The sequence below is a fragment of the Lathamus discolor genome, chromosome 12 (assembly GCF_037157495.1).
Source record: "Lathamus discolor isolate bLatDis1 chromosome 12, bLatDis1.hap1, whole genome shotgun sequence".
Lineage (NCBI taxonomy): Eukaryota > Metazoa > Chordata > Aves > Psittaciformes > Psittacidae > Lathamus > Lathamus discolor.
This window is the reverse complement of record NC_088895.1, coordinates 8,909,080-8,934,304: the sequence shown is the minus strand read 5'-3', so window position 1 is coordinate 8,934,304 and position 25,225 is coordinate 8,909,080. Positions and strand designations below refer to the sequence as shown.

Sequence of the window (25,225 nt, the reverse complement as noted above, 5' to 3'; positions counted from 1 at the left end):
CTGTGGAACAATTTCTGTACAAAGAGATTAAATAAGCAAAACTTCTTTAACTTGCAGAAGTGACTCGGGGAGAACGTGTTGAGGTATAGGAAGCAATGAACTATTTCCTTGTGGAATGGTTAATTATGTGGGTGGTTTTTGGTGTACATGGCCTGGGATGCCCGAGTGACTGGGGCAGCAAGCACATATACCTTGAGTAGGCATGCGTTTGACTTAGCACAGACATTTGATGTATGTGTGCTAAGCAGCAAGGTCTGATGAAGAAGAAACTGTAAGAGTATGGTCTAGCTTCTACCCCTGACATGGGTAACTCAGTCCACTTCCCTGTTTATCTTTCCCTTCACTTGCAAAGATGCTTTGAAGGCTTTTTAGGGCAGAAACCATGTTGCTATCTGTGTAGGACAGGTGTTGAGTGAACGTCTGACCTTGATCAGATGTTCTGAGACTTTCTGCCCCAAGAGCTGTAGCTGACATAGTGCACAGTGGAGCGAGTGAATGTCAATCATGTAACCAAACAGAATGCTTCTTTTGTTCTCCTTTAATTGGTCACATCTGATACATGAAATACAGGTTGCTGCATGAGATAAACCATGATGGGTAAAGACAAAAAAGAACTTTTATTATTGATTAAACTTAGTTTGACAACTTCTCTTGGTTTTGTCTTTTCCTGGTTTTAGCTGCTTCTGTGCCAATGCCTTCTTACCCCAGTTCAGGCTCCGGTAGTTCCTCCAGCAGCTCTTCTACTTCCCACTTGGCATCACCTCCCGTAAGTACAGCTCAGAGGATGCACTGTTAATGCATCTTTCTGCTTGCTTTACTGGAACAAGGTCTCTGCTTTTACTGTCTTCTGGTGCAAGTCACTGAACACTTTATTTCTGCCTGGATTTGGTTCAGTGGCTTCTCCAGTCTGTGTAGAGTTTAGAAGTTGCCTTTTTTTACCCACAAGAAATATTTCAGCTTGGCCATTGCCTATTATGTGAAAAGCCTTTATGAAAAAAGTTGGTATTAATGCCATTAGCTTGTCTTGGCAGAGATGGAAAGTTCCTTGGAACCCAAAACCAGTCACTAATTCAGTGTAGAGCACTGCTTTCTTGGCTGCAAGTTCTCTGTTTTCAAGCAAAGTCTCCGCAGCTTGACAGTGTATCCACCCTTCATTGTAAAGTGACCCTCCTCCTTTCTGACCAGCATCCCCAGGAGCCACAGGGAGACATTCAGCTCAGGCCAGACCTGCCACAGCCCTGTGGTCTTTGCTTTCGGTTTTTGCTTTCGGGTTACCTGAAATGATGAAAATTCTTCTGGAGGGCAGGATATGAACTGACCAGTGAAGTGACATTCCTGCAGCTCGCTGAACTGAAAGCTTGGTTTTGGAGGCTCTTGGTGAAAGCTGCCTTTGACTTAGAACTCAGGAATGCTGGTGGTGTGATGGGTAGGGGAAGGGAGAAGGGTTGAATTTTTTCCTCCCTGGCATTACTGCTTCTTTACTTTGTTCTCTGAGTTTCCCTGGGCCAAGGTGTCTCAGCCTGGTGTGGGAAAGGCTGAGAGGCGCTATCAGAAGTGTATGTAGGTGCTCATGATGTGAGCTGGACAAAGAGAAGTCTGCCCTCCTCTGAATGTCACACAACCCTCACATCCCTGAGAGCTGCTTCTCCCCTGCAGCTGCAAGTAGAGGGTGGTTGGCTGAGGCCCTGCTGACCATAAGACCCCCAGAATGGGTAGATGATGTGAAAAGCAGACAAGCAGACTCTTTCCCCTGAGTTCTCCTGGTCTGGGAAGCTCAGGGATGGTGCAGGCTCACTGCCAGACCAGGAGAGGGTCCCATGTTCGAAGTGTGACTGCACCAGTCCTGCTCTGCATGTTGAAGGTTTGCTGATGGATGTGTGCTGGCTCAGCAGATTGGGTGGAAACTTTGACAGCTGGAAAACTCCTGCTTGTATGTACTGCAGGTACAGTGAGAGTGTCCCCACGGGTACAGCAGGAGAGTCTTCAGAGGGGGAGCAGGGTCTTAACAGGGCCCAAGAGAAAGCTGATTTCAAGTTTGTCTCAGCCTAAAAATGCATTAGGATAAAGATTGTGATCTGCTCTGTGGGTAGTTCAGCTGTCTTAAAGCTGTCTTAAACCATCCAGCCTCCTCCATCTGTCTGCAGAACATGAGGATTGGCTGAAGGAAGCAGAAAAATGGGACTTAAAGTTTGTGCTGCTTCTGATGACTGTGAAGCATTCATCTGTTGAGTGCTTAGCCTCCTTCAGGCCTTTCTTTACCTCCTTACCAGCACTACAGCAAAACAGGGTTGTTCAGAAAGTGCAGGGACACTTAGGTACACATTCCCAAGTGCTGCTTACTGCAAAAGTGCTAGGAGAGACCAGGTGTTTAAGAACAAAAGAAAAACATAACCCAAAAGAGCAACCAAATCTGTGTCTCGAAGCTCGTATCAGTTTCACAACCATACTAAATTGAGTTGGTACAAAACACGTCATTGATCCAGAAACCTTTAGCAGAGGCATGTAATACCTCAGGTCATGTTTTCCTTACCTGTGGAGCATCAGACACGCTGGTAGTATGTTTTGTGTAACAAAGGGTGCTATTTTCTGACATGGACATGAAAGAGTCCATGTTAGAAAACTCAACAGCTGCTTCTGGCAAATTATTAGCCCTGGTTTATCAGCAAAATGTTGTTTGTAGCCTTGCACAGCTGAGTTTAAAGAATCAAGCAGGATGATAAAGTAGCTGAAGCCAGTGTTTGTTTTCTTCTTGCATTAGCAGTCCCTTGGAGAGATGCAGCAGCAGCTGCAGGAGAAGGCGCTGGCATCTCCTACCCAGGATTCCCCCGGCTTTCTGCATGGATCGAAGGACTCTGCTGGAAGCAGCAGTAAGAATTCATCCTGTGACACAGATGACTTCGTTATGGTCCCAGCACAGTTCTCAAGTAAGTTTCTGAGAATGCAGACGTTCCAAGCAGAGGGGGGTGTGATGTTAGAGATAGTTACTAGAAAGTTGAAAGAGAGATTGAACCTGTCTGACTGAGTGATGGAAATGGTTTTGTTATCAAGCTGGAAGAGAACATCTGTCTCACAGGCTGGGTTCGTATGTTGTAATTACCTTCAAAGATAGGATTTGAGACGAAAGATTATTCAGGGACCTCAAGAAGGGATTGAACCTGGAAATCCAACTGGAAAAGAAGATAAGTAGGCTCCCAGGGAAATGTCTTTCTTCCCCAGAAGCCATTCCCATGTCATCCTGTCTTCACCTAGTGTCACAGTCCAAGACAGGATTTCAGCTAGTAAGATGGATTCTACACTGGAGAAAATCCCTGAGGGAGAACTAAAATATGTTGGATTTTTCTTCAAACATTAATTGAATTTTAGCACCTTTCTGTGTTTATACTTTGATAGGAATTGTTTGAACGTACAGGTGTACATGGGGGCCAGGGCCACAGTTCAGCCACATGCCTAAGTATGTCCATGCACAAGTCCTTACTTAACCAGCAGAAGGATATTGTTTAACCTTGACCATGTGTATGATGCTTTGCTGAGTTGGAACTTGGTGGTAAATGCTGTGATTCCTCCTCTTCCAGTTGCACTACCTATATTAAAACAGGAATTTGGAGGGGTAGAACTGTGAAATATCTCTACTGTGCAATCCTATGACAGGGAAGTTGCTTGTATTTTTCCTGGGAACAAGTGATGGGACCAGTACACACTTGTCTTGTGCTAGCCATGTTTCCACTATTCGGATGCTTTGGCAAAGGCACAAACTCTCCCATGTTGTATATTCATCTGCCAGCTCATTTGGCTGCCCTGGATATTTGCCACTTAAGACACGGATATTTCAAAGCCCTATGTGCAACATATACCACTGTCTTCCTTCACAGCAGCCAATTGCTTGCACCAAGCGGGCATATACCCGTTGTCCCAAATGATTCTGTTAGGTTTTGGCCCCATTCCTTTCAGCCTAAATTTCCCAAAACTTCAGGGTGTAAGGATCACACAGCAGCTTCAGCCCACATGTGTTTTGCAAAGCACTGGTTCAGAAGCAGCTCAGCAGGTCTTGGAGGAGCAGGAAATTCCACCCAAATCTCAGTTGCTCTGAATAGATAAAGATTTTTAAGAGAATTATTTTGTATTAATCTGTTTGTGCACTTCCTTATTCCTCAGGTGATTTAACTGCTGAGGCTGCAGGAGGGAAACCAATCCAAGACAGCCTGATGTACAGTGGGTAAGTCCACCAATGCAACTGAAATCACTTAGCCACTGGAGCATAGTGTGCATTAGGGGCTTTTGGGTTCTGGTGAATGGGAGGGAAGATGTGGCTGGGTTAACTTTTGTTTCAGGGATAACTCACCTGCCTGGTGGTGACCATTTTTAGTTTGATCATCAGCACGTGGCACCTGAATACTAGGGAGCATGTGGGCAGCGTGACAGTCCCCAAGGCTCCTAGACTCAGTAGGGCTGGTGGCAGGAACCCAGGGAAGGGAGAACGGCTGGTTTCCATACTCTGACAGCTGGTTCTGTCTGTCATTCCTCAGCAGTTCTCTGGTGACTTCAGCAGGCTTGGAAAGCCAGGGAAGGACACCATCTCCTTCACCCCCATACAGCAGTTCTCCTAGCCCATCCAGGTAAGACTGTTTGGTGTGACTATGCAACATTGATTAATTGAACACCCATTTACTTCAAGAAGGGGATTTTACAGATGTTGGTGTGCTGGGCAAGATCCACATCTCTCCTTTAATTAAAGGGTAACAAGAAGCACCCAGGAGGAATTCCCTAGCCTTGAGCGCTGATCGGTCCCAAATACAGAGCCTGTCTCTCCCTCTTCTGGCCCTAAGGAGGGGCTATGAGAGAACTCAGTAGAGCAGGAACTAACTTTGTTCCCTGTGGGGTCAGGGATTATTCTCAAGCAAAAAAGTATATGTACTCCACTGGCATGTATGTACTACTGATCCCCCCTGTGCTCACCTTGCTGAGATGGTGAATATTCCAGCTAAAGACCCCTGTTTCTAAATTCATGCAGTGGATTAGAGCACAACCCTTTAGCTAAGGTTGAAATTGCAATGGACTTGAATTACTGGGCAAATGTGGAGGAGTGCTGCTCATCTGCCCTTGCCATGAAGGACACATCTGAGCCTACTTAGTTGTTTGTAGTTTGGCTGAAGATCTGCAAAGCTCCTTGCATTACGTCTGTATAAAGTAATGCTGCTCCATGGGCCTTGTTTGCTAACAGAGGATGCAGTAGTAGGAGTAACAAGTGGAAACAGGCATTGTCATAGGTTTAATTTCAACTAAACCAGTTGCTACAAACTCAGCTTTGGCCTTTAAAAATGTTATAGGTGACAGCTTCCCATAAACCCAGCTCTGGCCTTCAGAAATGTCATAGGTAATGTGTGCCCACACGCACCACCAGCTGCCCAGCACCACCAGTAGGTCCAGATGTATTTGTGTTCAGAAAATGTTAATGGCCTGTGGAAGGGGATCCCGTTGACTCTAGAGCTTGAAGCTTTAGGCTGTGTGCTTAGCTCGCAGGGAACTGAGGGTTTTACTTTCTATCTCATTCTTGCCTGCTGGGGAAGCAGGACAGCTTTCATCTTCTATTCTGTCAGTATGGCACCTATTGGGGGAGGACAGTTGAAGGAGATTTCACACTGGGAGATGGATAACCCTAAAATCTTTGTTAAGAAGAAGATGTAGTCCCAGGCTATGTGCTGACACACTCGTCACGTAAATGGAGCCCAGAAAATGACAAAATATAGCCTCAAAGCATATACATTTAAAGGAGAAGAATATAGCTCAAAGCCTTGCTGACGTGATCAGATTAATTGGCAAGCACATACCACAGTGTGGAGTTTAATTGCATGAGGCTTCTTATGCCATCGCCTGCTAAGCTTTTTAACAGCTTATTCCTTAACTGATTCCTTTGCATTCTGAGGATCAGTCTTTACTAAAGAAAGGATTTGGCCTTGTTTCTGGACAGCAGTGAGTGTAAATTCAAGAAAGTTAACTAAAAGTGCTGCCTGCTTTACACTGTTCATCTCTTGTCTGCACCAAACTGGCCTCATCATATTCTATTGGATCATAAGGTGGAAAGTCAGTGCCAGCAGCTGGTTTGAACGTGTTTCTGCTCTGTCTTTTCTACTCGTTCCCAGCAGCTTCTGTAGAGCAGATACCAGCCCCTGTAGTGCTACTTCCCACTTACACCTGCTTTGAAGAAACACTGAAAAGTTACTTCCTACCCTATCCAGGATGCAAATAAGACATAAATAATGAAAGACTGGAGCAGTCACTCCAAATCCAGAGTGTAAAGCGTGATCTTTGATCTGTCCCCTGAAAGTGCTTTGAAGTGGTGCCACCCAGGTATGCCTTTACTCCTGATATGGGTTTCAGTGGCTTTCACTGCCGATGTCATGAGGCCCATTGATTCAGCACTTGGCTGCGCTGGCACAGAGGACTCCTGATTTTCTGTCTGTCTTCGCTCACTCGGAAGCAGCAGTTCTCCCTTTCATGTGTGGCTGTAGGCTAGAAGCAATGCTGGATGCATTCCAACTAGGACAGAAAGCAAAGGCTATTTTAGAGTGGCCAGCAGTGAGTTTTCCTCAGGATGTCACAGTATGCTCTAGAGAAGCTCTCCTTGTTCTTCACTAAGAGGATAAGGACTGGACAGAATTAAAGCATGCTGATAGTTGGGGTGTTTGGAATTTTATGGTTTTTAACACTTCCTTCTTGAAAGACGTGTAGGAATTCTAATGAAGAGAATTTCCTTAGGTGTATCCCAGAGCAATGGATTTGATACCATTTTCAAAGAGCTTTTAATTACTGCCAAGTAATTAAACTCCATGTCCCAGCTTTATCTCTTGATCTTTGCAAATTTATGGTCACTTGTAGTCTTTAAGGCTTGAGGCCAGTTAGCAGGTTTAGTGGATGTCACCTCATTTGGATACTTTCTTTTGCAATTTGCAACTTGCACCTTGTAGAGAAACCTGCCTTCTATGAGGACTTGATATAACTTTTCGGAAGGATCCCTTCACCTGAAAACTGCTTTTCCTCCGAAGGACTTCGACCAGATGGAAAAGGCAGCATCTGAAATGTGTGCTGAAAATCAGGATATGCACAAAGCTTGACGTGAACCCTCCCAATTTCTTAGTTAAAGCTCTGTTCACTTTGTGTCTGTCTTGACACCCTGTCTTACACTGATGGAAGCAGAGACACCAAAGCCTCACCTTTCTGCTAAGCAGTCAGTCACTTTGAATGCCTTTGGTTTATTGTATGTCAATGAAGAATCAAGGCTTCCATGCTGCCTTTTAGAGGCAAATGTCAGATTAAGAGTCTGGTCTCTTGGTGGAAGAAGTAAGAGCAGACAAAGAAGAATATATAGAACTTAAAAACTTTGTAAACCTCTTCAGAGAGGAATGAAGAAATTGGAATCACTTTTTGATCTGTCGGCCTTGAAAGATCTCTTCAGTCATTTGGCTCTCTTGTGTTGGAGAAGTGTTTTACGTGCATAATGTGGAGAGCTGCCGACACTTTCCTGCAGGTCAGCTTTGTTCAACACTGTCACTGTAAACCAGAGTGCTACTGACCCTTACCAAAATAAGAAATTCTGGTAATGGAATGCTCTGAACTGCAAAATAAGTCACAAACTCTTCTCTTTTCCCTGTGCCTGCATGTGTGTTCTTGCTGAATTAACTGTCTCATCTTATGTAAAACACCTCTGCTCCAAGTGATAGACTGAAAGAAGTGATGCTTCCTACTTCTCGAGCAAAGCTGAGATTTATGTCTTTGATTGACAACAGGGAAGAAGCCTTCATTACCAATAAGATCTTAACGTAACTATGCAATGTCCCTGCAATTGGTGTTGGCAGTTGTAAATAGCATCACCATGGCAATTAATCCTAGAATTCTAGAGCCTTTAGGAAAAGACTTTAGGCTGCTACTTAGTTGAATGTGGTGTTTGCATGGATTTTGTATAGCACAGGTTTGTGTATAGCATGATACAGGCTAAGAGTAACAGGGGAAACTATTCCTCACCTGGGGGAATAGATATCAGATGTGAGCTGATTTACTTGCTTGGATGGAACTAGAAAGTCAGAAGTTTGCATAATGGGCCATCCCATTTTGTGTGTATGATACTCTGTCTGACATTGATGGGTACATAGATACCAACTGCTGCCCCCCAGATTTATTCTCTCCCAAGTTGTCTTCTCCACACAGTAGTTAACTTGCAAATACTCTGTATTCCGTTTGTGGCATGCTGAGACTTTCATGGAGATGCCATTGCTGCAGCAGTGCCTCTGCATGAGTCGGAAGTAGCTCTTGGCAGCAAAATCTTTGCTGGTGTCCTTTGTGAGCCATGAATGTTTAGACTCTGTTCAATGATGTGCTCCTTGGCTGTGGATCTGAGCTGCTGGGAACTAGGCCAGTTGTGGCCTGAAATAACAGGGCTCCAGTTTTCCTGGAGGGAGTGGTGCACTTGGGTGTATGTTTTAACTTCGCTCTGTGGGTGGGAATTGTGCTGGAAGAAAGGTGCGTGTTTTCAGGAGATGTGTGGAGCCACTTCCCTTTGATATGACTTTGAACCACCTCCTAGCATGAACCCACAACCCAAGCGCAGCCAAGGGGATGCTCCCTGTGTACAGTTGCTCTCCGAAGATAAAACCTCCAATTACCTGGTTGAAGGCCCAGCCCATACAGAGGCTTTCTTTGTCTGTCTCCTTTCAACAGCCGGCCAGGTCAGTTTTCCAGCAGCAAGTACGGACACTCCGTGCCCATTCCAGTCCCAACCCAGATTCACAACTACAGGCGGATTGAGCAGAACCTGCAGTCTCCCAATCAATACGCCTCTCCACGGTAAGTGCTGGGGCTGGGAGGAGGGGGTAGCATCAATGCAGGGGCTCTGGTATTACAGCATGGGGGCTGTAAAACAAACTCCTTTACCGTGTGTTCTCTGTCCCTCTGAATGGGTTCGGGGGGAGCCACTTGCTGCAGGGAGCCAATGCGGTGTGTGTTAGATGGTAACCTAGTTTTGGGGTTTTTGTATAGTGGTGTTGAGATTCATTTGTTACCATGTACTGTAAATTTTGTCTGTGTGCCTGTGTGTGAGACAGCTGCTGTCAGCTTTCAGTGCAGGCTGAGCCCCTTTGAGACTGACAGCTATTCCCATGCCAGCTATGAGCTGAGTGTCCAAGCAGAGAATACCACCCATCTGGCAAATGTCTTTATAAAAGGAAAAGGTTGAGATAAACAACTAAAATGGATGGGGCTACAAAACTTACCTGACTTCCCCTCAATTAGTTCCTGTAGCCAGTCACACCACAGATGATGTGTCTTACACGAGTTGCATATTAATGTGGTTATGCAGCCAGGAGTAATTAAACCATGAGCAATGTGTGTCTGTGAGGCAGAGCATGTTTGCTGACGGCCATCAGGAAGACTCAAATGCCAGTCTTCAGCTGTAGAGCTGTCCTGGGTTCAGTGGTAATGCCTCGTACATCCAAGACATACAGGGCTTCTGTCTCTTCTCACATATAATTCCTGGTTCTTAGAGGTTTGAAATCTAAGTTGACAGCTGGTTGGAAGGAAACTCATATAGGATCTTAAAGAGTTTGTACAGCAGGAGTATTCAGACAGGGGTGTCTATGAGGTGTCATGTCTTTTTTGGATGAGTTGCTTTGGTGTCTGGATTTGTTAAAGTTTAGGTTTCAGAAGTAAGGTAATACCTATGTCAGTAGAAGTTTGGGCTTCAGCCAGCCTAATTCAGGATAAGGCTTATTCGAAGTAGACCCAGAAGTAGAGACACGATGTGCTGGTATTAATCAGGGATCAGCAGAGATTGTTTTGTGTCAGTGTTACTTTAATACTATTTTACGCTCACTTCTTGAGTATGTGGCAGGTTTTGTGGTGAGCTCCTTCCCGTTTCCTATGTGCCTTGTGTTTTTTACAGCACAACCAGTGGACCCTGTTAGTGCTGGAACTCACAAAAGAGTCTTGGTTATCCATGTGATGTATAAAGCAAGAGCTCTGGAGAAGGTGCAGAAGATGCACCAAGGCACATCGTGCCTACCTCAGACCGGGTGACAGGCTGCTGAGTTCAGGTTCACAGCCTGCAGCTACGAGTCAGGGATCAAACTGTCATGTTTTGCAACTTTTAGTCACCACTGTGTAACGTTGAGATTAGCATCGTCCCTGCAGAGGAACTCGAGGAATGGACACAATCAGGATGATTCACAGCCTGCTTTTAGCATCTTCTCAACATCTCTGGTGGCATGCTTTTTTCTGCCCCAGGAAGCCATAGTTCTCTCCCACCATCACTTCCTCTAATCATCAAATTCAGTAGACACCCTTCAGGAATGGAAGGAGAAAACTTCATCAAGCATTTAGTGTGTGATTCCACTTTTCCATCAGGTGTATCAGATAGGCCATTACAGCCAAGTGCCTCGTCATGTTTGCCAAGTCACTTGACATACACTCTTGGTTCTGAATTCAACCACTGTCATCTGGCTGGCTGGTGTATTCCTGTGTGACATAGCCTGGTGGTGGATAGATACGTTGCTTGTTGAGGTGGTAATTATGTGTGGTTACTTTTGGCCACATCACCTGTCCTGCTCATTTGCTTGCTTCCTTATCCCATCCTAGGGTGGCATTTCGCATTTCACATTCCACATCTTTCAGCAGCAGCAGTCAGCTGGTGTTTTTACCTGCAAGATCCCGATAGGTGATATTCAGTGATGAGCCTTCTGGATGGCTCATATTCTGGAGGCTTAATGGGGCAGCAATTCTTTATGCCATTGAGCATCCAAGTATCTTTCTTTTCACCTTGCCAGGTGTCCATTTCCTTACTGTGTATTCATTTTGCTTCAAGGCCAGGCACTTCAGAGAGCAACCTGAAGAGAAGTGATTTTTTAGGTTAAAAATTTGAAGGATTTCCTTTTTTTCCAATCATGTAGATACAGCATGGATTCACTTGGCTGCAAAATATAATAACATATGGAAGGGGCAGGGTCAAATCTCAGCTACTGAAATAGATTTATTATTATCTATTTATTTTCTGAAATGTAGTATAAAGCAAAACCTACACCTTGTAGTGGTGTTGAGTTATATGTACTGATGCTTCACCAGGATGACCTTGGCACTCCTGGGTAATGTAGCTAGCTCTGTGTGCAGTGCCAAAACCTATGTCTTTGTTCCTCCTGTTCAGATGCGTATGGACAGCTTAATGCTGTGTCGCTGGGAGGGGAGGCAGGATACCTTGGTGAGAGCATCTTTCAGTGGTTTGAGCACAGAGGGAGATTTTTCATGGTATTTGTTGATTCCTGTCCAGAAAACCACCTACTGGCTGAGACTGGTGTTCTTTTAACAGGAGAAAAATGCTTCCAAATTGAGAATAGAATAAAGGATTTGATGAAAAGACTGTTTTCTCATAGAGAGGAGTGTAATGGGAATCTAGAAGGAGCCTGAAAAGGGAGAATGACATTTCAGTAAATAGAGTTTAGGTTGTGTGTTCTAATGAGAGGTGAAGACATTAAATTACTGAGAAATAATTGATGTACAATAATCCAGTCTCTCTCCAGGGTGATGGTGTGGATGTACTCACTTTCTTGCTGGTCTAGGTTCCCCTTTTGTTTCATTTTAGCAGCAGGGTAACACTTGAAGTACCTGCATGTGTGGACTGTACAAATCAGTTGCAACTCCCTAAGGTGAGGTTTCACAAGGTGTTGAAGGAGTTTGGAGCCCAGGCAGTTCTGACTGTCCAGCCCCAAAAGAAATTCCTCTGGGTAGCAGTGAGCTCTTTCAGATTTGACAGTCACACATGGCTCTATTTTGCTCTGTAACTTAGAATCATAGAATCATAGAATAGTTAGGGTTGGAAAGGACCTTAAGATCATCCAGTTCCAACCCCCGTGCCATGGGCAGGGACACCTCACACTAAACCATCCCACACAAGGCTTCATCCAACCTGGCTTTGAACACCGCCAGGGATGGAGCACTCACAGCCCCCCTGGGCAACCCATTCCAGTGCCTCACCACCCTAACAGGAAAGAATTTCCTCCTTATATCCAATTTAAACTTCCCCTGTTTAAGTTTTAACCCATTACCCCTTGTCCTGTCACTACAGTCCCTGACGAAGAGTCCCTCCCCAGCATCCCTATAGGCCCCCTTCAGGTACTGGAAGGCTGCTATGAGGTCTCCACGCAGCCTTCCCTTCTCCAGGCTGAACAGCCCCAACTTTCTCAGCCTGTCTTCATACGGGAGGTGCTCCAGTCCCCTGATCATCCTCGTGGCCCTCCTCTGGACTTGTTCCAACAGTTCCATGTTCTACTTCCACTTCTGATTTGAGTCAAAGCTGTGTTGCAGAGAGTGCCTTTAGCACAGTTTACCTCTGCATCCTACAGCCTCCAGTCACAGAGCTTTCTACCTAACAGGCTGCTCTGACAAAAGGGCAAGTGGCTCAGCACAGGAGGGAGACTTGAATAAAGCCCTCTCAGGGTATCCTGAAGAGATTGCCTAAAATAAACATCTGGATGTGGCCAGATAGGAAACTGTCACGTTCAGGATTGATGTAGAAACTTGAAAGCATCTAAAAGTGACTCTGAAAAATTACAGGCTTTCCTGTACAGCTAAATTAATCTCATTCTTTCTTCTCATTCAGTCCATCTTGTTTAGATTGAAACTCTCAAGAGCAAGGATTATCATCTTAATCTGTACTGGTGTAGCTCTGGGACAGTGGGATTTTCATCCAGGATAAACAGTCATGAAGCTCTGCCTTCTGTGGAAGTAGCTCTGTGTGTGTGTCTGTGGTACTGTTCTTATTCTTCTCACTGGCATCTGGAGTAACCTGTGTTCTGCTGTTGTTTCCTGTAAGGTCTGGTACAATCCGGAGGTCTAGCAGTACAAGTCCTCTTGGTTTTCCTAAAACTGGTGCTTCCCCTCCTTATCCTGGAGAGCATGGATCCGTGCCCAGCGCTAGAAAGCTCTCCTTTGGCGGTGCCAAGCCATTTATGCCATCACCGCAAGGTAAGATGTTAACTGACATGTTGCTGCTCTAATAAAATCATGTGCCCCTTTCCTGTAGCTGCCAGGCAATAGGGAATTCAGGTTGTTGTGTTCTCCCATGACTCTTCTCAACAGATTATTTGACAAGTGTTTTGGCCTCAGTAAACTGGAGAGGAAGATCCCTCTTAGCCCCAGGAGAGGCCAGCTTTGTTTTGGTGTCTGCATCAAACATTTTGCTGCCCTCTGAAGAGGGCTTCTATAAGTGCAAAGGATCTTTTTCCTGGCTCAGGATGGGGTGAGGAAAATAATATAAGGCAATTGTTGTAAGAGCAAAATCCTGAGCAGCTTTGGAAGTGCTGTTCAGACTGAAGAGTAGTGTCTGGATATCCAGTAGCCTGATGCAGATGCAAACAAGCAACTCATGTGGAAAGGGATAAGAAAAACCCCAGTGTGAAACCGATGCAATTTGCTGGTTTTAATAAAGGCACAGACTCTGATGTAACGAGGTGCTCTATATCCCTGCTGTTTCCAATCCTATATTTATTAGTCTCTGATGGTGGAGAAATGTGAATATTCATATTCTATTCCTCTGAATTAATACCACTGCAAAGTCAGACTAAAATATACTGAACTAATACCACACAGAGGGTTTTTTTCCTCCTTTTACAGGAGTTGTTGATCTTTTCACTACGCAGCTAGGGCTGAGAAGATGGAAAAGATTACCAGCATCTTCTGTAAAACAGGTGGTGCACAGTGTTGTCATTGCCTACGGAAACTTAATACTGAATAAACTTCTTTTTCTCATTGTGTTCTCTCAAAGTTGGAACAATCCCAGAGCAGCCCAGTCAGACTGTTATCCCGTCTTCTCTTGGAGCAGATGTGAGAAGCCGGATTCCTGTTGCTGGTGCGTACATTAGTCCTTACCTTCCTTCATTATGCCTATGGATAAGGCCAGAACCATAGTCTCAGGGCACTCAGGGTTGCATATGTTCCTTTGGCAGCTTCTCTTGATGCTTGGCCAGCCAGGATTTCTGTGTGCTGGTAGGTGTTGGGGTTGATCCATTCGCATCCCATCATAGAATCATAAAACAGTTAGAGTTGGAAAGGACCTTAAGATCATCTAGTTCCAACCCCCCTGCCATGACAGTGTCTTCCAGTGCTCACAGACCCCGAGTCCCAAAAACTTGAATTCAGGACTTTAAAGTCAATGGATTGAATGAAGGAAAAGCATCTCAAAATCCCCAACAGCTCCTCTGCCAAGTGACCTGCTTGATGTGCAGTTTCCTTGCTGCTGAGCAATGACAGTCAGGGTCCCTTTCTCTTTAAGGGCTCCAGTGAAGGAGAGAAGCTATACCTTTATTTCCGTGCTCATGTCTTTTCCTCCTTTAGAGTCAAAAGCTGATCAGGCCTAGCAGTTTTGTGGCACTGATCACAATGCCATCCTTAGCCACCCACTGAAGGTTTTGATCTGTAGATGTTTGAGCTTGATGCAGGTGTTTGAGTTTGATATGTTTGAACCCTGGTCTTGGGATCAGGCGTTTCATGTTAGAACCACAAAATGATGTGGATTGTTACTTTGGGTCCTGTAGGTTCCTCAGCACCTGAACACTCTTCTCGAGGAATGGGCTCCCGGCTCCACAGTGCTCCCAACCTGTCGGATTTGCATTCCTGCAGGCAGAAGATAACCAAGCAGCACTCTGATCCTCTTGTTGCTCACTTTGGTCATACCCCAGTCAGCCAGCCTCTGCAGATTCATGGCTTGCAGCACTGCCGGCAGCTCAGATCCTCACCAAAGCTGTCTGAGTTCATGCAGAGAAGCCCTTTGCCAACTATAGTGGGCTCCCCTACAAAGGTATGTCAAGGAGGCTGCTTTTGGGTTTCTCACTGCTTGATCTTCTTGGGCTGTTTGGGGATGAACTGCTGCTGGGATAACCGACCTGGATTTATCACTGCTTGTTCGCTTTCCTTCAAGGGCTGGTTAGTGATCTGTGTGAAATGGGGTAGTGTCCTGGTTCTTAGTGGACAGATCTCCCTTGGCAGCAGTGTTCACTCTTAGCAGAGGCCAGGGTTTCAAACAGGCAGTGAAAAGGAGCTGCCCAGATTAGGCAGAAGCATATTAGTGAGCTGCAGTGCCTGGGCTGGTTTGCACACAGCCACTCAGCTGGTGATGTAAATGCGTGTCCAGGAGGAATCCCCAGCAGAGATGGGTGAGCAGGTGACAACCGGGGGCCCATGCAAAGCTGGGACAGCATTTTCTCTGCTTATGTTAGGCTGCTGCAAGTTTTCAGCAGTTTGTTGTCCTTTCACTTTAGTCTTTCTGGGACTGGGGACAAGTAACAGCGTGGGGTGGGATTTCCACCTCCTTAGGTTGTTAAGCATGCGGTTTAATTTTGATAAATAACAGGGGATGAGGGGAACCTTCCTCCTTTGTTTTAAAGATGGGTCTCTGTTTCTCCTGTTCTTCTCAGGCCGTGTCCCCGTTTGAGTTTCCCAAAACCCCCAGTTCCCAGAATCTCCTCACCCTCTTGGCCCACCAGGGGGTCATGGTGACTCCAACACGGAATAAGACCTTGCCAGATCTGAAGGAGATGGGTCATTTCCACTGCCAGCAGACTGGTTTGGGATTGAGGCCTGTGGAAGAGATCAAGGGCAGGTGAGCTATAGTCTGCTTTATTCAGCATTGCTTCATTCCCTGATACAGGACAGATGGGGCAGAGTTCAAACCCCATCTAACACTAAGGTTGCAGAGTTTCATCAAGTGGGGATGCAGGATTTTGTTACTTGACCAGACTCCCTGCAATTATGCAGGTGTGTGCTTTGCTCTGTCATGGATGAGAGAGAGTTATGGGTGTTCCTTGTCCATCAGTGGGCACAGGGCTTCAGACCAGAGATGTGTTTGAGAGCCATGTGCAGAATGTCACCAGTATTGCAGGATACAAAGTCACTCAGGTGTTAGTGTTACTGCAGCTTTCTCCAGTAACCTGGAGGAGTCCTCTGATGCTAATTTCTGTATCTTCCATCAAAGAAAACTTGTGTCGTAATAATGCTGTAGTCAGTACTTGCATTACTGCAGTTAGTCACAGTAGTTGCATGCTTTCTACAAGTAGCAGGAGGTGCTTCAGGTGCTCTGTTGAAAGAGGAAGAGTGGTTATTTCAGCTCCAGACTATTTGCTGTGTAGTGTTAAGCAGTTGTGGGCCAGGAATGGCACAAACTGGAGAGGAAGGTAGCCAGAACATTGCACCTCTTGACTTTCTGCGTCATGTTGTATGTCCTCTTCTTAGATCTCTGAGCACAGGCAGGCTCACTGACCTGCTTCTGAAGGCAGCCTTTGGGGCACAGATCTCAGAAGCTGGCAGCAACGACAGCCTGAACAATGAGAAGCCAATGGAAATTGCAGGTAGGTGGGGAGGCCAGGCGGATCTGGCTGGATATCCTGGGTTGGGGTGAACAGTTTGCTTACATGCTTCCTACAGATGGGAGGCTCCTTTTCTGATGGCTTTTGGCAAAGGAAGTGGCTGCAGTGTGTGAGGAGTGTAATGATGTTTGCTTTCTTCTTTGGAGCGCTCGAAGGTCTGTGGGCTACGTGTGCTGTGTAATTGTTGGCTAGTGGTGTGATTTTTGTAGGCAGGGCTTCCTCTTTGGCCCCTTCTGAATGCGATAACATGTGGAAGTGGGGACTTTCTGCCAGGCAGCTCGAGTATGAATGGTGGCTCTGCAAGGGTGGGTCTTCCTGGGCTTGCAGGCTGGGAAGTGAGGAGGGGAGAACAGCTGCAGCAATGCCGTGATGCTGCCAGGCTCGTGTCCTGTAGTCCGTGCCAGCCTGTCCTGCTGTGTTCGTGGGGGATGATGCCTCCAAAGGGAGCGCTGGCCTCTGCTGGTAACCACTGTGTCCCAAGAGAGTCTGCAGGAGCACAGAACCGCTGGGTGAGGCACACCATGCTCTGAGTAACTTTCCTGTAATGCCAGTCTGCACCTTTCAACTGTCTCCCCAGCTCCCTCAGGTGCTTACGGAGGGACCCTGCACTCTGGTGCCCGGGCTGGGGGCTCTGCCAGCCCATCCCCAGTGATTTTTACTGTTGGATCCCCTCCCAGTGGAACAACCCCCCCACAGACCACGAGGACCAGGATGTTTTCAGGTAAAGGGCTGATACCTACCTGCCTGTTCCAGTGGGAATGCCAGGGGCAGAGCAATGTGTTGAATTCCTTGGTGCTGAACACTGGTGGTGGCAGAGGGCTGTGCAGAGCAGTCCGTGGAGCTCAGCTGGTCTAAATGCCTTTGAGGTTCTCATGCTGGCTCTTGCCAACCACAGTTACTGGTGGTGACTGTTTGCACTGGCAAAAGGACTAGTGCCAGATAGTGGTTTTCCAGTAGTGGAAGAGACAGACAAACTCTTGTATTACTTCATTGCTCTCTGCTTCAGGAACGATGCTGCAGCTGTTCATAGACCCAGTGTTGCTGATAGGTCAATAGATGTAAAGTTTGTGTTGTGTTCTGATCATTTTGGATGAGCTGTGAATAAAAAGTGTGACCATCTGTGCCAAGCAGCTTCAGTGCAAAAGTACTGTTAGGAAAGGGCCAGCATGGCTCTGTATGTACAGTTACTAGTGGTGTTAACTTATGCTCTGAGCTGCCTGAGTAGGAGACTGGGAAATACACTCCTGCTTGACAGATACTTCTTTTAAGACACCAAGTGCTCTGGCCTCATCAGCCAGCAGCTGAGGCTGTGGCAATTGGCCTTTTTGGGATAGTGTGTCTGGGAGCTGGAGTCTGTGTTCAGTGTAAGAAAATATTTGGACACTTTTATTTGCATTTTTGGCTTCTTTGGGTTCTTGTCTTGGCTGTTCCTCATCTGAATGTTGTTGACTCTGTTGTTGTTAATTACTGCAGGGAAGGTTTGGATGTAACCACAATAAGATGCTTGACTGGGATGGGGATACACATGGGCTCAGTTCCTGGGTATAGCTTGCATTTCCATCATAACTAAAGCCACTCACATCCTTGATTGTCTGGAAAGTTGGGACCATAATCCTTTCTTTGTCTCGTCTATTTAGAGGGTAAGCTCTGTAGGGCAGACACTCTTCCAAAGTGTCTGATGGGCCTGTAGCACAATGGGGTTACTATCCTGGCTGCAGCCTCTAGCTACTACCACAGGGTTATGAATAGAGAATTCAGACTTCCGGTATTGCTTTTGTGGGGTTAATAGCAATTTGGAGCAGGTTCAAGCACCAGTTTTTAGCAGGTTGATATTTAGATGCTTAAGGGTTTGCCAAACAGTCAAGATCTCAGATTGGATGCCTGAAAGAGATGGCTGTTGAATAGTGAACCTACAATACATACACAGCATTAGATCAAGGCAGTCAAAGCAATGCTGCTTGATGCTTGATACTTTATTAGGTCTGTGCAGTATCTCCTTACATTATAGTTAATACACAAAGTTAATGGTGAAAAGGAGAGCTTTGCAAGCTGAAACTCCGCACTCTGAGTGCTTGGACAAGCCATGAGTAAGATCTCTTGATGGATACAAAGGCAGAGCCTTTTCATGAGTCATCAGAACAACTTCTGTAAACAGCCTGTCGGAATTACAGGGTATCCAGAATGTGATGTTGTTGGTCCTTCCCTCTCTCTGAAAGATCTGGCAATGCTCTGCCAGTCTTTGATGATCCACTTAGCTTTGAAGCACAGCTGCCGACAGGGAGGAGAGGAGACTGTGCCTCTCCGCAGATCAGTTACACATTATTATGTTGCTGACCCTTCTGAAGGCAGGGTAGGGCAGCAAATTAAATTCATGGGTAGAAGAGAAACATTTCCCTCCAAAGGATCAGTGACAGTGGAGAATATTGCCTTGGTAGAATTAGCAGAGTATTGTAGCTGGTATTGGCATCCCCCTGTGAGACAGAGCATAACTGTCTGTGTCAGTGGATGTAAAACCCTCTGGAGTGGTGAATGTATTATGAATACCCTGAGACAAACTCTTTTGAAGTGTCCATCTTTTATATGCAGTGCGCTCCTAGGGTGGACTCAGTGGTCAAGAAGGGGAAAAGATGATGATGAGGGGATTGTCTGATGCACACCATATGTACCGGTTGTCCTGAGTCCTGAGGTTAGGGTCCTGACTCCGCTAAAGTCACTTATTCTCTGCTCAGCCTCCTATTTGTAAAGAGGAGGAAGCAAAATGCAGGGCATGTAATGGAAGGCTCTCCTGGTTTATATCTAAGGGGTTGATGTTTTAAAACCACAATAAAACCCTCACTTATGAGAGGTGCTCATTCAGTGATAGGGAGCTGGGGTTCAAACCATGCTGATCCTTGGCTGGGAACTTGGCTGTGGTGGTGTATTGTAAAGTCAGCTCAGGAAATCACTGCAGGATTCAGAAAGGGTTTGGGTAAAAAAAGAAAGAATTGTCCCCATAACCAACAGCCATTGTGGAAGGTGTGTTAAATCTGCTTGAGCTCCTAAGCTAGTCTACCCAAGTCACTGAGGAGCTTAGGTTGGGGAGTGGTTACTCTGCGTCAAGAGTTGTTGCGTCCTCCTCCAAAGTACCTGCTGTTGGCTCCTATCCGATCCAGGATCCTGGATCCTACAGGACTGTCCCCTCTGCTGACCTACTGTGAATACTTTCAGTAATCCCTTTGCCTGTTTTTCTTCCCAGTGGGGTCTTCCAGCTCTCTCAGTTCTGGAGGCTCATTCACCGGCAGGCACTTGGCAGTGGGAACTGGTGGGGATGCTGCGGAAGGCCCCTCAAGCCTCCGGTACACTTTTGCTGATCCCATCACCGCCAACCTGGAAGGGGCTGTTACATTTGAGGCACCAGAGCTGCCCGAAGAGACACTCATGGAGGTGGGTACATCCTAGGCAAAGGATGGAGAGGTAAAAGTAAAGCACATCCAGAGGTCAGATAACTCCATGTTTACGGCCAAGGGGCTTGCTTCCCAAGATGGAGCTGAGTGGTTTCAAAGACAGCAAGGCCAGTGAAGTGCTCAGAAAAGCCCGGGCATGCTTGGCACGGTGACTTTTGAGCCTGCTGCCGAGCTGCTTAATCCGTGACCAGGGTTAAAAGTCACCATTTCCAAAGCTGACATTGCAGGTTGCAAACATCTGGTGCATCCTGTATGAACAGCTTCTGAAGCAATCCTGGCTAATTTGGGCTTTTTCCCTTGTAAAAGGCATGACATAGCTGACTTGAGAGCATGAGTAGCTCAGTGTATATCGTACACTGCCTCCCGCATGCACCTGGGGAGTCAGGCAGTGATACAGCCTCAGCTGAGAGAGTCTGAACTAGAATAAACCTGACACTTGTGCTACCGATGGGGTTGGGGGGACACCATGTTCTGCACTAGAACAGCTGAATCGGATTGTGGAGCTGAAAGGCTGCCAGGCTCCCCTTCTCTGCTGGCTGAAGCAAAGCAAATGCTTTTGTAGCTGAGATATATTTGAAATGTAGGTCAGGCTGCCCATTCGCAGCAGAGGTGGGAGGAAGATTCAGGCACATTTTTAGCTCTACTTGTGATGCCTCCTTGGGCTGCCTGCGACTGGGGAAGGCTCTCTGTTATCTGCGTTTTGCTGGTGTTGCTAAAACTCCCCAGACAGCCGCAGAGAAATGCATACATTGTTATAAGGATGTGGGTTTGCTCTTATGCTTCAGATTTTATTTAGATCTTTTTTGTTGTTGTTGTTAATTATGCATTGAATCGCATCGTTTGCTTAATTACCTGCAGAGCCAAAGGGCTAGGATTTTCAGCATTGGTGTGATCACAGTAGTAGTGAGTTTAAGTGAGCATCCTACCTGTGTGAGGTCCCAGAAGTCCGGGCCCCTGCCGGCTGCCACCACTGTGGACCCTGGACTGAAGTGTCATAAGAAAGTATCAACTTGATCTTCTTAACAGCACTCAGCTTCTGTCTGTAATGAGTCATTTGGGTTCAGTCATCATTCCTGCTGAGCACAGGAATCCATTTGCATATCACAAAACCTTTACAGTGTATTTCAAGACCCCTTTGTGCCCTGTGGAGCGGGCCACAATGCAAACCTGGCAGGCTTTCTGGTTTCTGCTGATACTTCCAGGGCATTGAAATCTCACTATCTGAGCGTCCTTGTTTATCTTGGGCAAAGCTGTTGTATTCAGATGAGCGGTTCGTCCATCTTCTGTAAGTTTCTTTAGGTGCAGACAAGGGAAATTAGAGGTTGTAGTTTCTTTTGCAGTGTTTTAAAAACACAATATAGATGGCTGCAGAAGGAAAGACTCCTGTGATGCCAAATGAGGCCACAAATGCTGTGATAAGTAACAGAAGCTGAGTGTATAAACAGAGAGGAAGGACTGTGCATTGGTTAGAGATACCAGGCTGAGGCCTGCAAGATCTCAGCAGTTTCCTGCTCTGCCACAAACTTGTTGTATGACTTGGCGATTACTTAATCTCCAGGTTCCTCCTTTGCTTTTAAAGAAAATAGAGGAAGATGGAGATAACACTTCCTTACCATACTGGGCTGTCCAGGTGGCACGACAGTGGGAGGAGAGATTCATAATTCAGATAGTCAAAGCTGCCTTAGCAGCCAAGTGCCTGAGCCAGTGAATGCAAAACAAAAGCTTGCAGAACTTGAGGACTGGGAGGGTTTAGATAAATTCATGTAGGAAACATCCTTACCTTTTTGGTAAGGTCCTTTGAGGGAACTGAGCCACTGACTATGTGAAGATCAAGCAGGTTAGAGAGTACAGAGAGTGGTGTTTCATCTGATCCACACAGCAGTTCATTTTGTAGACCCACAAGCACACAGTTTTTCCACAAATACTAACTTCCCAAAAATGCTTGCAGTGATTTAAGCAATGCAGCTTCCCAGCAATGGGATAATCCCCTTTGATCTGTAATAGCAGAAGAAAAACTACTTTGAAATGAACACAGCACTTAGTGTGAGAGGCTCTCTGCCCTCACTAGCTGGACAGGAGTTGCAGATAAAAGGTTGTCCTTGCTGTTTCTTCAGAGGACCTCACCCAGGACTCACTGCACTGAGCTGGGAGAATATAAAGACCAAAGCTAAGCGAGGGCTGTAGGGGAGGACACACTTTGTTTGCAGTCACTCATGAAATCCACGCTCACATTCAGTTTTGTACCAGCATTACTGTGGTGGGAACCGGAGCTGGGCCCATGGTGCAGATGAGCTCTGCGCCTTCCTGGCTGACTTCTGAAAGAGTCCCGCAGAGCTGGGATCCTCCTTGGGAAGGGGCCATGTAATTTCGGAGCACATCTCACCAGCTTCTCCAGGGACCTGCCTGGAAGTTTCTGGCCTTGGGGCTGTTGCTTGCTGCTGCTACTGTGGAGGAGGAGCTGGTGCCATGCAGGGGCTGCGTTTGGCTGTCCTTGCCCAAAGCAGACGTGTTAGGGGGCCTTGGGGCTCAGGTGTTGTTTCTGTTAGCTGGGATGAGCTGCTGGCACAGCTCTAGGTGAGCAGCCCTCCCTGGCATGCCAGCGTTCCCTCTGTAACCCCCACCTTGGCATCCCTTCAACAGCAAGAGCACACTGACATCCTGCGCAGCCTCCGCTTCACCCTGGCCTTTGTCCACTATGTGATGGAAATTGCTGCCCTTAAAGGCAGCTCCAGCGAGATGAGCAGCTCCGTGACAGCCGAGTACCAGCTCCAGGAGAGCGTGGTGGCCGACCAGATCAGCCTCCTCAGCCGGGAGTGGAGGTAAGGACCAGGGAGAGATGCCCAGATTCCAAGTCTCTGTCACTTCATCCCATAGCAGATGTCCTTCAGGTCACTCACTGCTGTCCCTTCATCTGTTGTGCTTTCTTGACAGCTATGCAGAGCAGCTGGTGCTGTACCTGAAAGTAGCAGAGCTTCTGTCCTCAGGGCTGCAGATGGCCATAGAGCAGATCAAAGCTGGCAAGCTGTGTCTCTCCTCCACTGTCAAGCAAGGTAAGGGGCTGCTGAGCACAGAGGACTCCTCTGGAATGGAAGTATTATCCATCCCTGGCGGTGTTCAAGGCCACTTGGATGAAGCCTTGTGTGGGATGGTTTAGTGTGAGGTGTCCCTGTCCATGGCAGGGGGGTTGGAACTAGATGATCTTGAGGTCCTTTCCAACCCTAACTATTCTATGATTCTATTAAAAGTATGGCAAAGGGGTGGAGGGTATTGAGTGAGTGTGAACCCCCACTCCTATGTCCAGGGTTTGTTTCTTATTGTCCCCTTGTACAACCAGGTCTGGTTTTATTCACACTGAGAGATTGTTCCTCTCTTCACATTGACTTCATGTCCCAAAGCTCTTGCTCATGCCCTGCTGAGAATCTTCAGCACTAATTACTGAGAGGGGGATGTATCTTATCTGATTCCTTGTTCATCTCTATCGCAGGTGCTTATTTGTACTTGAGTAAGCACAACGTAATTACACAGTGCATGTCCTAGGAAGTGCTTAGCTGGCAAATGGAGACCTGTCCTAGCAGTGATGATTTTTCAAGTGAAACAAAAACACAGGAAGTACAACACTGGTAATGCCAGAGTCACTTCTTTGTTAGTGTTATGGCCTTAATGTTTGCATCTGACTGGCTGGCTTGTGATGCAAGCCGGCTGTGATTCAGTGATTAGAAAAAACAGCTTTAAAACTACCACTGTAATATTACTGAGGGAACCTTCTGAAGCAATTGGAGTACCTGACCCACCAGCCACCTTCCCCAAGAGCTCAGTCTTTGAAAGTACTCGTGTTGCCTTGGGATGGGGTGTAAAATAATAGCAGTTAAAACAGTGAGCACACAGACCTTGTAGCAGGCACTGTGGAGCAAGATACACAGGTTTAGCTGCACATCTTCCACGAGTCCAGGCTAACAGGAATGTTGTCATGACCCAAATCACTCCTTTCAGGACAGACTGCAGCATCTAGATTTGTAGTGTAATTTGTCCTTCTGTGTGTGGAAATTGGGCGAGGCTGTCCTGTTGTGTTTCTCTCACCACAAAATCTGTTTCCTTTAGGTTTTTCGGGGCACAGTGAGGATAAGAGGGTTTTCAAGATACTTGTGTCCCATGTATGTGGAAAAATCAGGGAAGCACAACCAGGACACTGCCCTGGAACGTCCTTGGGTGGTGTGTGCCAGGCAGGGTCTGTACCCACAGCAGTCTCTTCTCTGCCTCTTTACTGTCTTACCTCTGCCTGGCAAGGCTAGGTTGGGTTGCAGGGCCTGGCTCTCATGTGAGGCTGCACCTCTGCATCATAGCTGAGAGGCAGGTTCATGATACGTGTTGATTTGCCTCCCCCAGGAGTGAATGATTCAGTGTGGGGATTTTCAGTGTGCACGTAGCAGTTAATACTCATCAGATGCTGGTAGGAGTTTGTATCCATAACTTTGTGTAGGCCATGCCATGCAGCTAAGGAGACTCAAACCTGCTGATTTGGATTGGTATTTAATCAGAATCACCCTTGATTCCTGATTCATTATCCTGTAACCTTCCCGTATGAGCTGCTGTGTTCAGGAAAGGAGGTGGCCTTTCACAGGCATCAGGGTCCTTTCTTCCCGGGACAGCAGAGTCCCAAGAGAGATTCCCTTGCTTAGTCAGTGCTGCTCATCCACACGCAGCTCCAGGAGCTACCACACACTGGTCACGTACTTCTTCACGGCATGTCAGCACCCATCAGGTAGCAGGAGCTTTGTATCTGGCACGTCTGTTGCTTCTGGTGGCGCATGAGACATCTTGCACGGTGCAAACTGCTCTGCCTTGTGGCAGCTGAAGGAAACAGACCTGGCCTCAGGTGAACTGGGCATATGCGAAGTGTTGCCACATGCAGGCTTATAACTGGGGAAGGTGACAGAGGAAAGGAGGAAGACTCTATTGGTACAGCAGGTACTTCCCTACCAGTCTTCTGTTTTGAACATAACCCTGTTGTCTTGAAGTTACTTATTTGGGGTCCTGTACATGGAGATTGGGAGGCACAGGGAGGACTAGGAGTATTGCCTAAAGCATTTCTTTCCTTTACTGTAGTTGTGAAGAAGCTGAACGAGCTTTACAAATCCAGTGTCTCATCCTGCCACTGCCTCAACATGAGACTCCAGAGGTTCTTCTTGGACAAACAGAAGCTCATGGATCGGATCAACAGCATCACTGCAGAGAAGCTCATCTTCAGCTATGCTGTGCAAATGGTAATAACCACACAGTGCCTGGGAACAGGGTCAGCACAGAGCGAGTGTTGGGCAGTAATGGCTCTTGCTCATGATGCTGTGTGCAGCCTCTGGGTGAAGGAGGTGCTCAGGCAGCCGAGGGGCCATT

The 25,225-nt window shown here is 46.7% G+C and overlaps 1 protein-coding gene across 3 annotated transcripts in view; it reads left to right on the top strand.

Moving 5' to 3' along the window:
* The window catches only part of ULK1 (unc-51 like autophagy activating kinase 1), an 82,426-nt gene that overhangs the window by 52,130 nt on the left and 5,071 nt on the right, over nucleotides 1-25,225 (top strand). The window contains exons 13-27 of one of the 3 annotated variants that reach the window (XM_065692138.1): nucleotides 678-766; nucleotides 2,759-2,924; nucleotides 4,153-4,213; nucleotides 4,527-4,613; nucleotides 8,710-8,835; nucleotides 12,848-12,999; nucleotides 13,799-13,882; nucleotides 14,568-14,830; nucleotides 15,447-15,631; nucleotides 16,261-16,376; nucleotides 16,972-17,115; nucleotides 19,630-19,817; nucleotides 22,478-22,656; nucleotides 22,769-22,887; nucleotides 24,941-25,098. In XM_065692138.1, coding sequence (XP_065548210.1) covers nucleotides 678-766; nucleotides 2,759-2,924; nucleotides 4,153-4,213; nucleotides 4,527-4,613; nucleotides 8,710-8,835; nucleotides 12,848-12,999; nucleotides 13,799-13,882; nucleotides 14,568-14,830; nucleotides 15,447-15,631; nucleotides 16,261-16,376; nucleotides 16,972-17,115; nucleotides 19,630-19,817; nucleotides 22,478-22,656; nucleotides 22,769-22,887; nucleotides 24,941-25,098 — 2,117 coding nt within the window. Of the gene's footprint in view, nucleotides 1-677; nucleotides 767-2,758; nucleotides 2,925-4,152; nucleotides 4,214-4,523; nucleotides 4,614-8,709; nucleotides 8,836-12,847; nucleotides 13,000-13,798; nucleotides 13,883-14,567; nucleotides 14,831-15,446; nucleotides 15,632-16,260; nucleotides 16,377-16,971; nucleotides 17,116-19,629; nucleotides 19,818-22,477; nucleotides 22,657-22,768; nucleotides 22,888-24,940; nucleotides 25,099-25,225 lie in introns of all 3 variants that reach the window. The other 2 variants (XM_065692137.1, XM_065692140.1) reach the window with 2 other exon arrangements.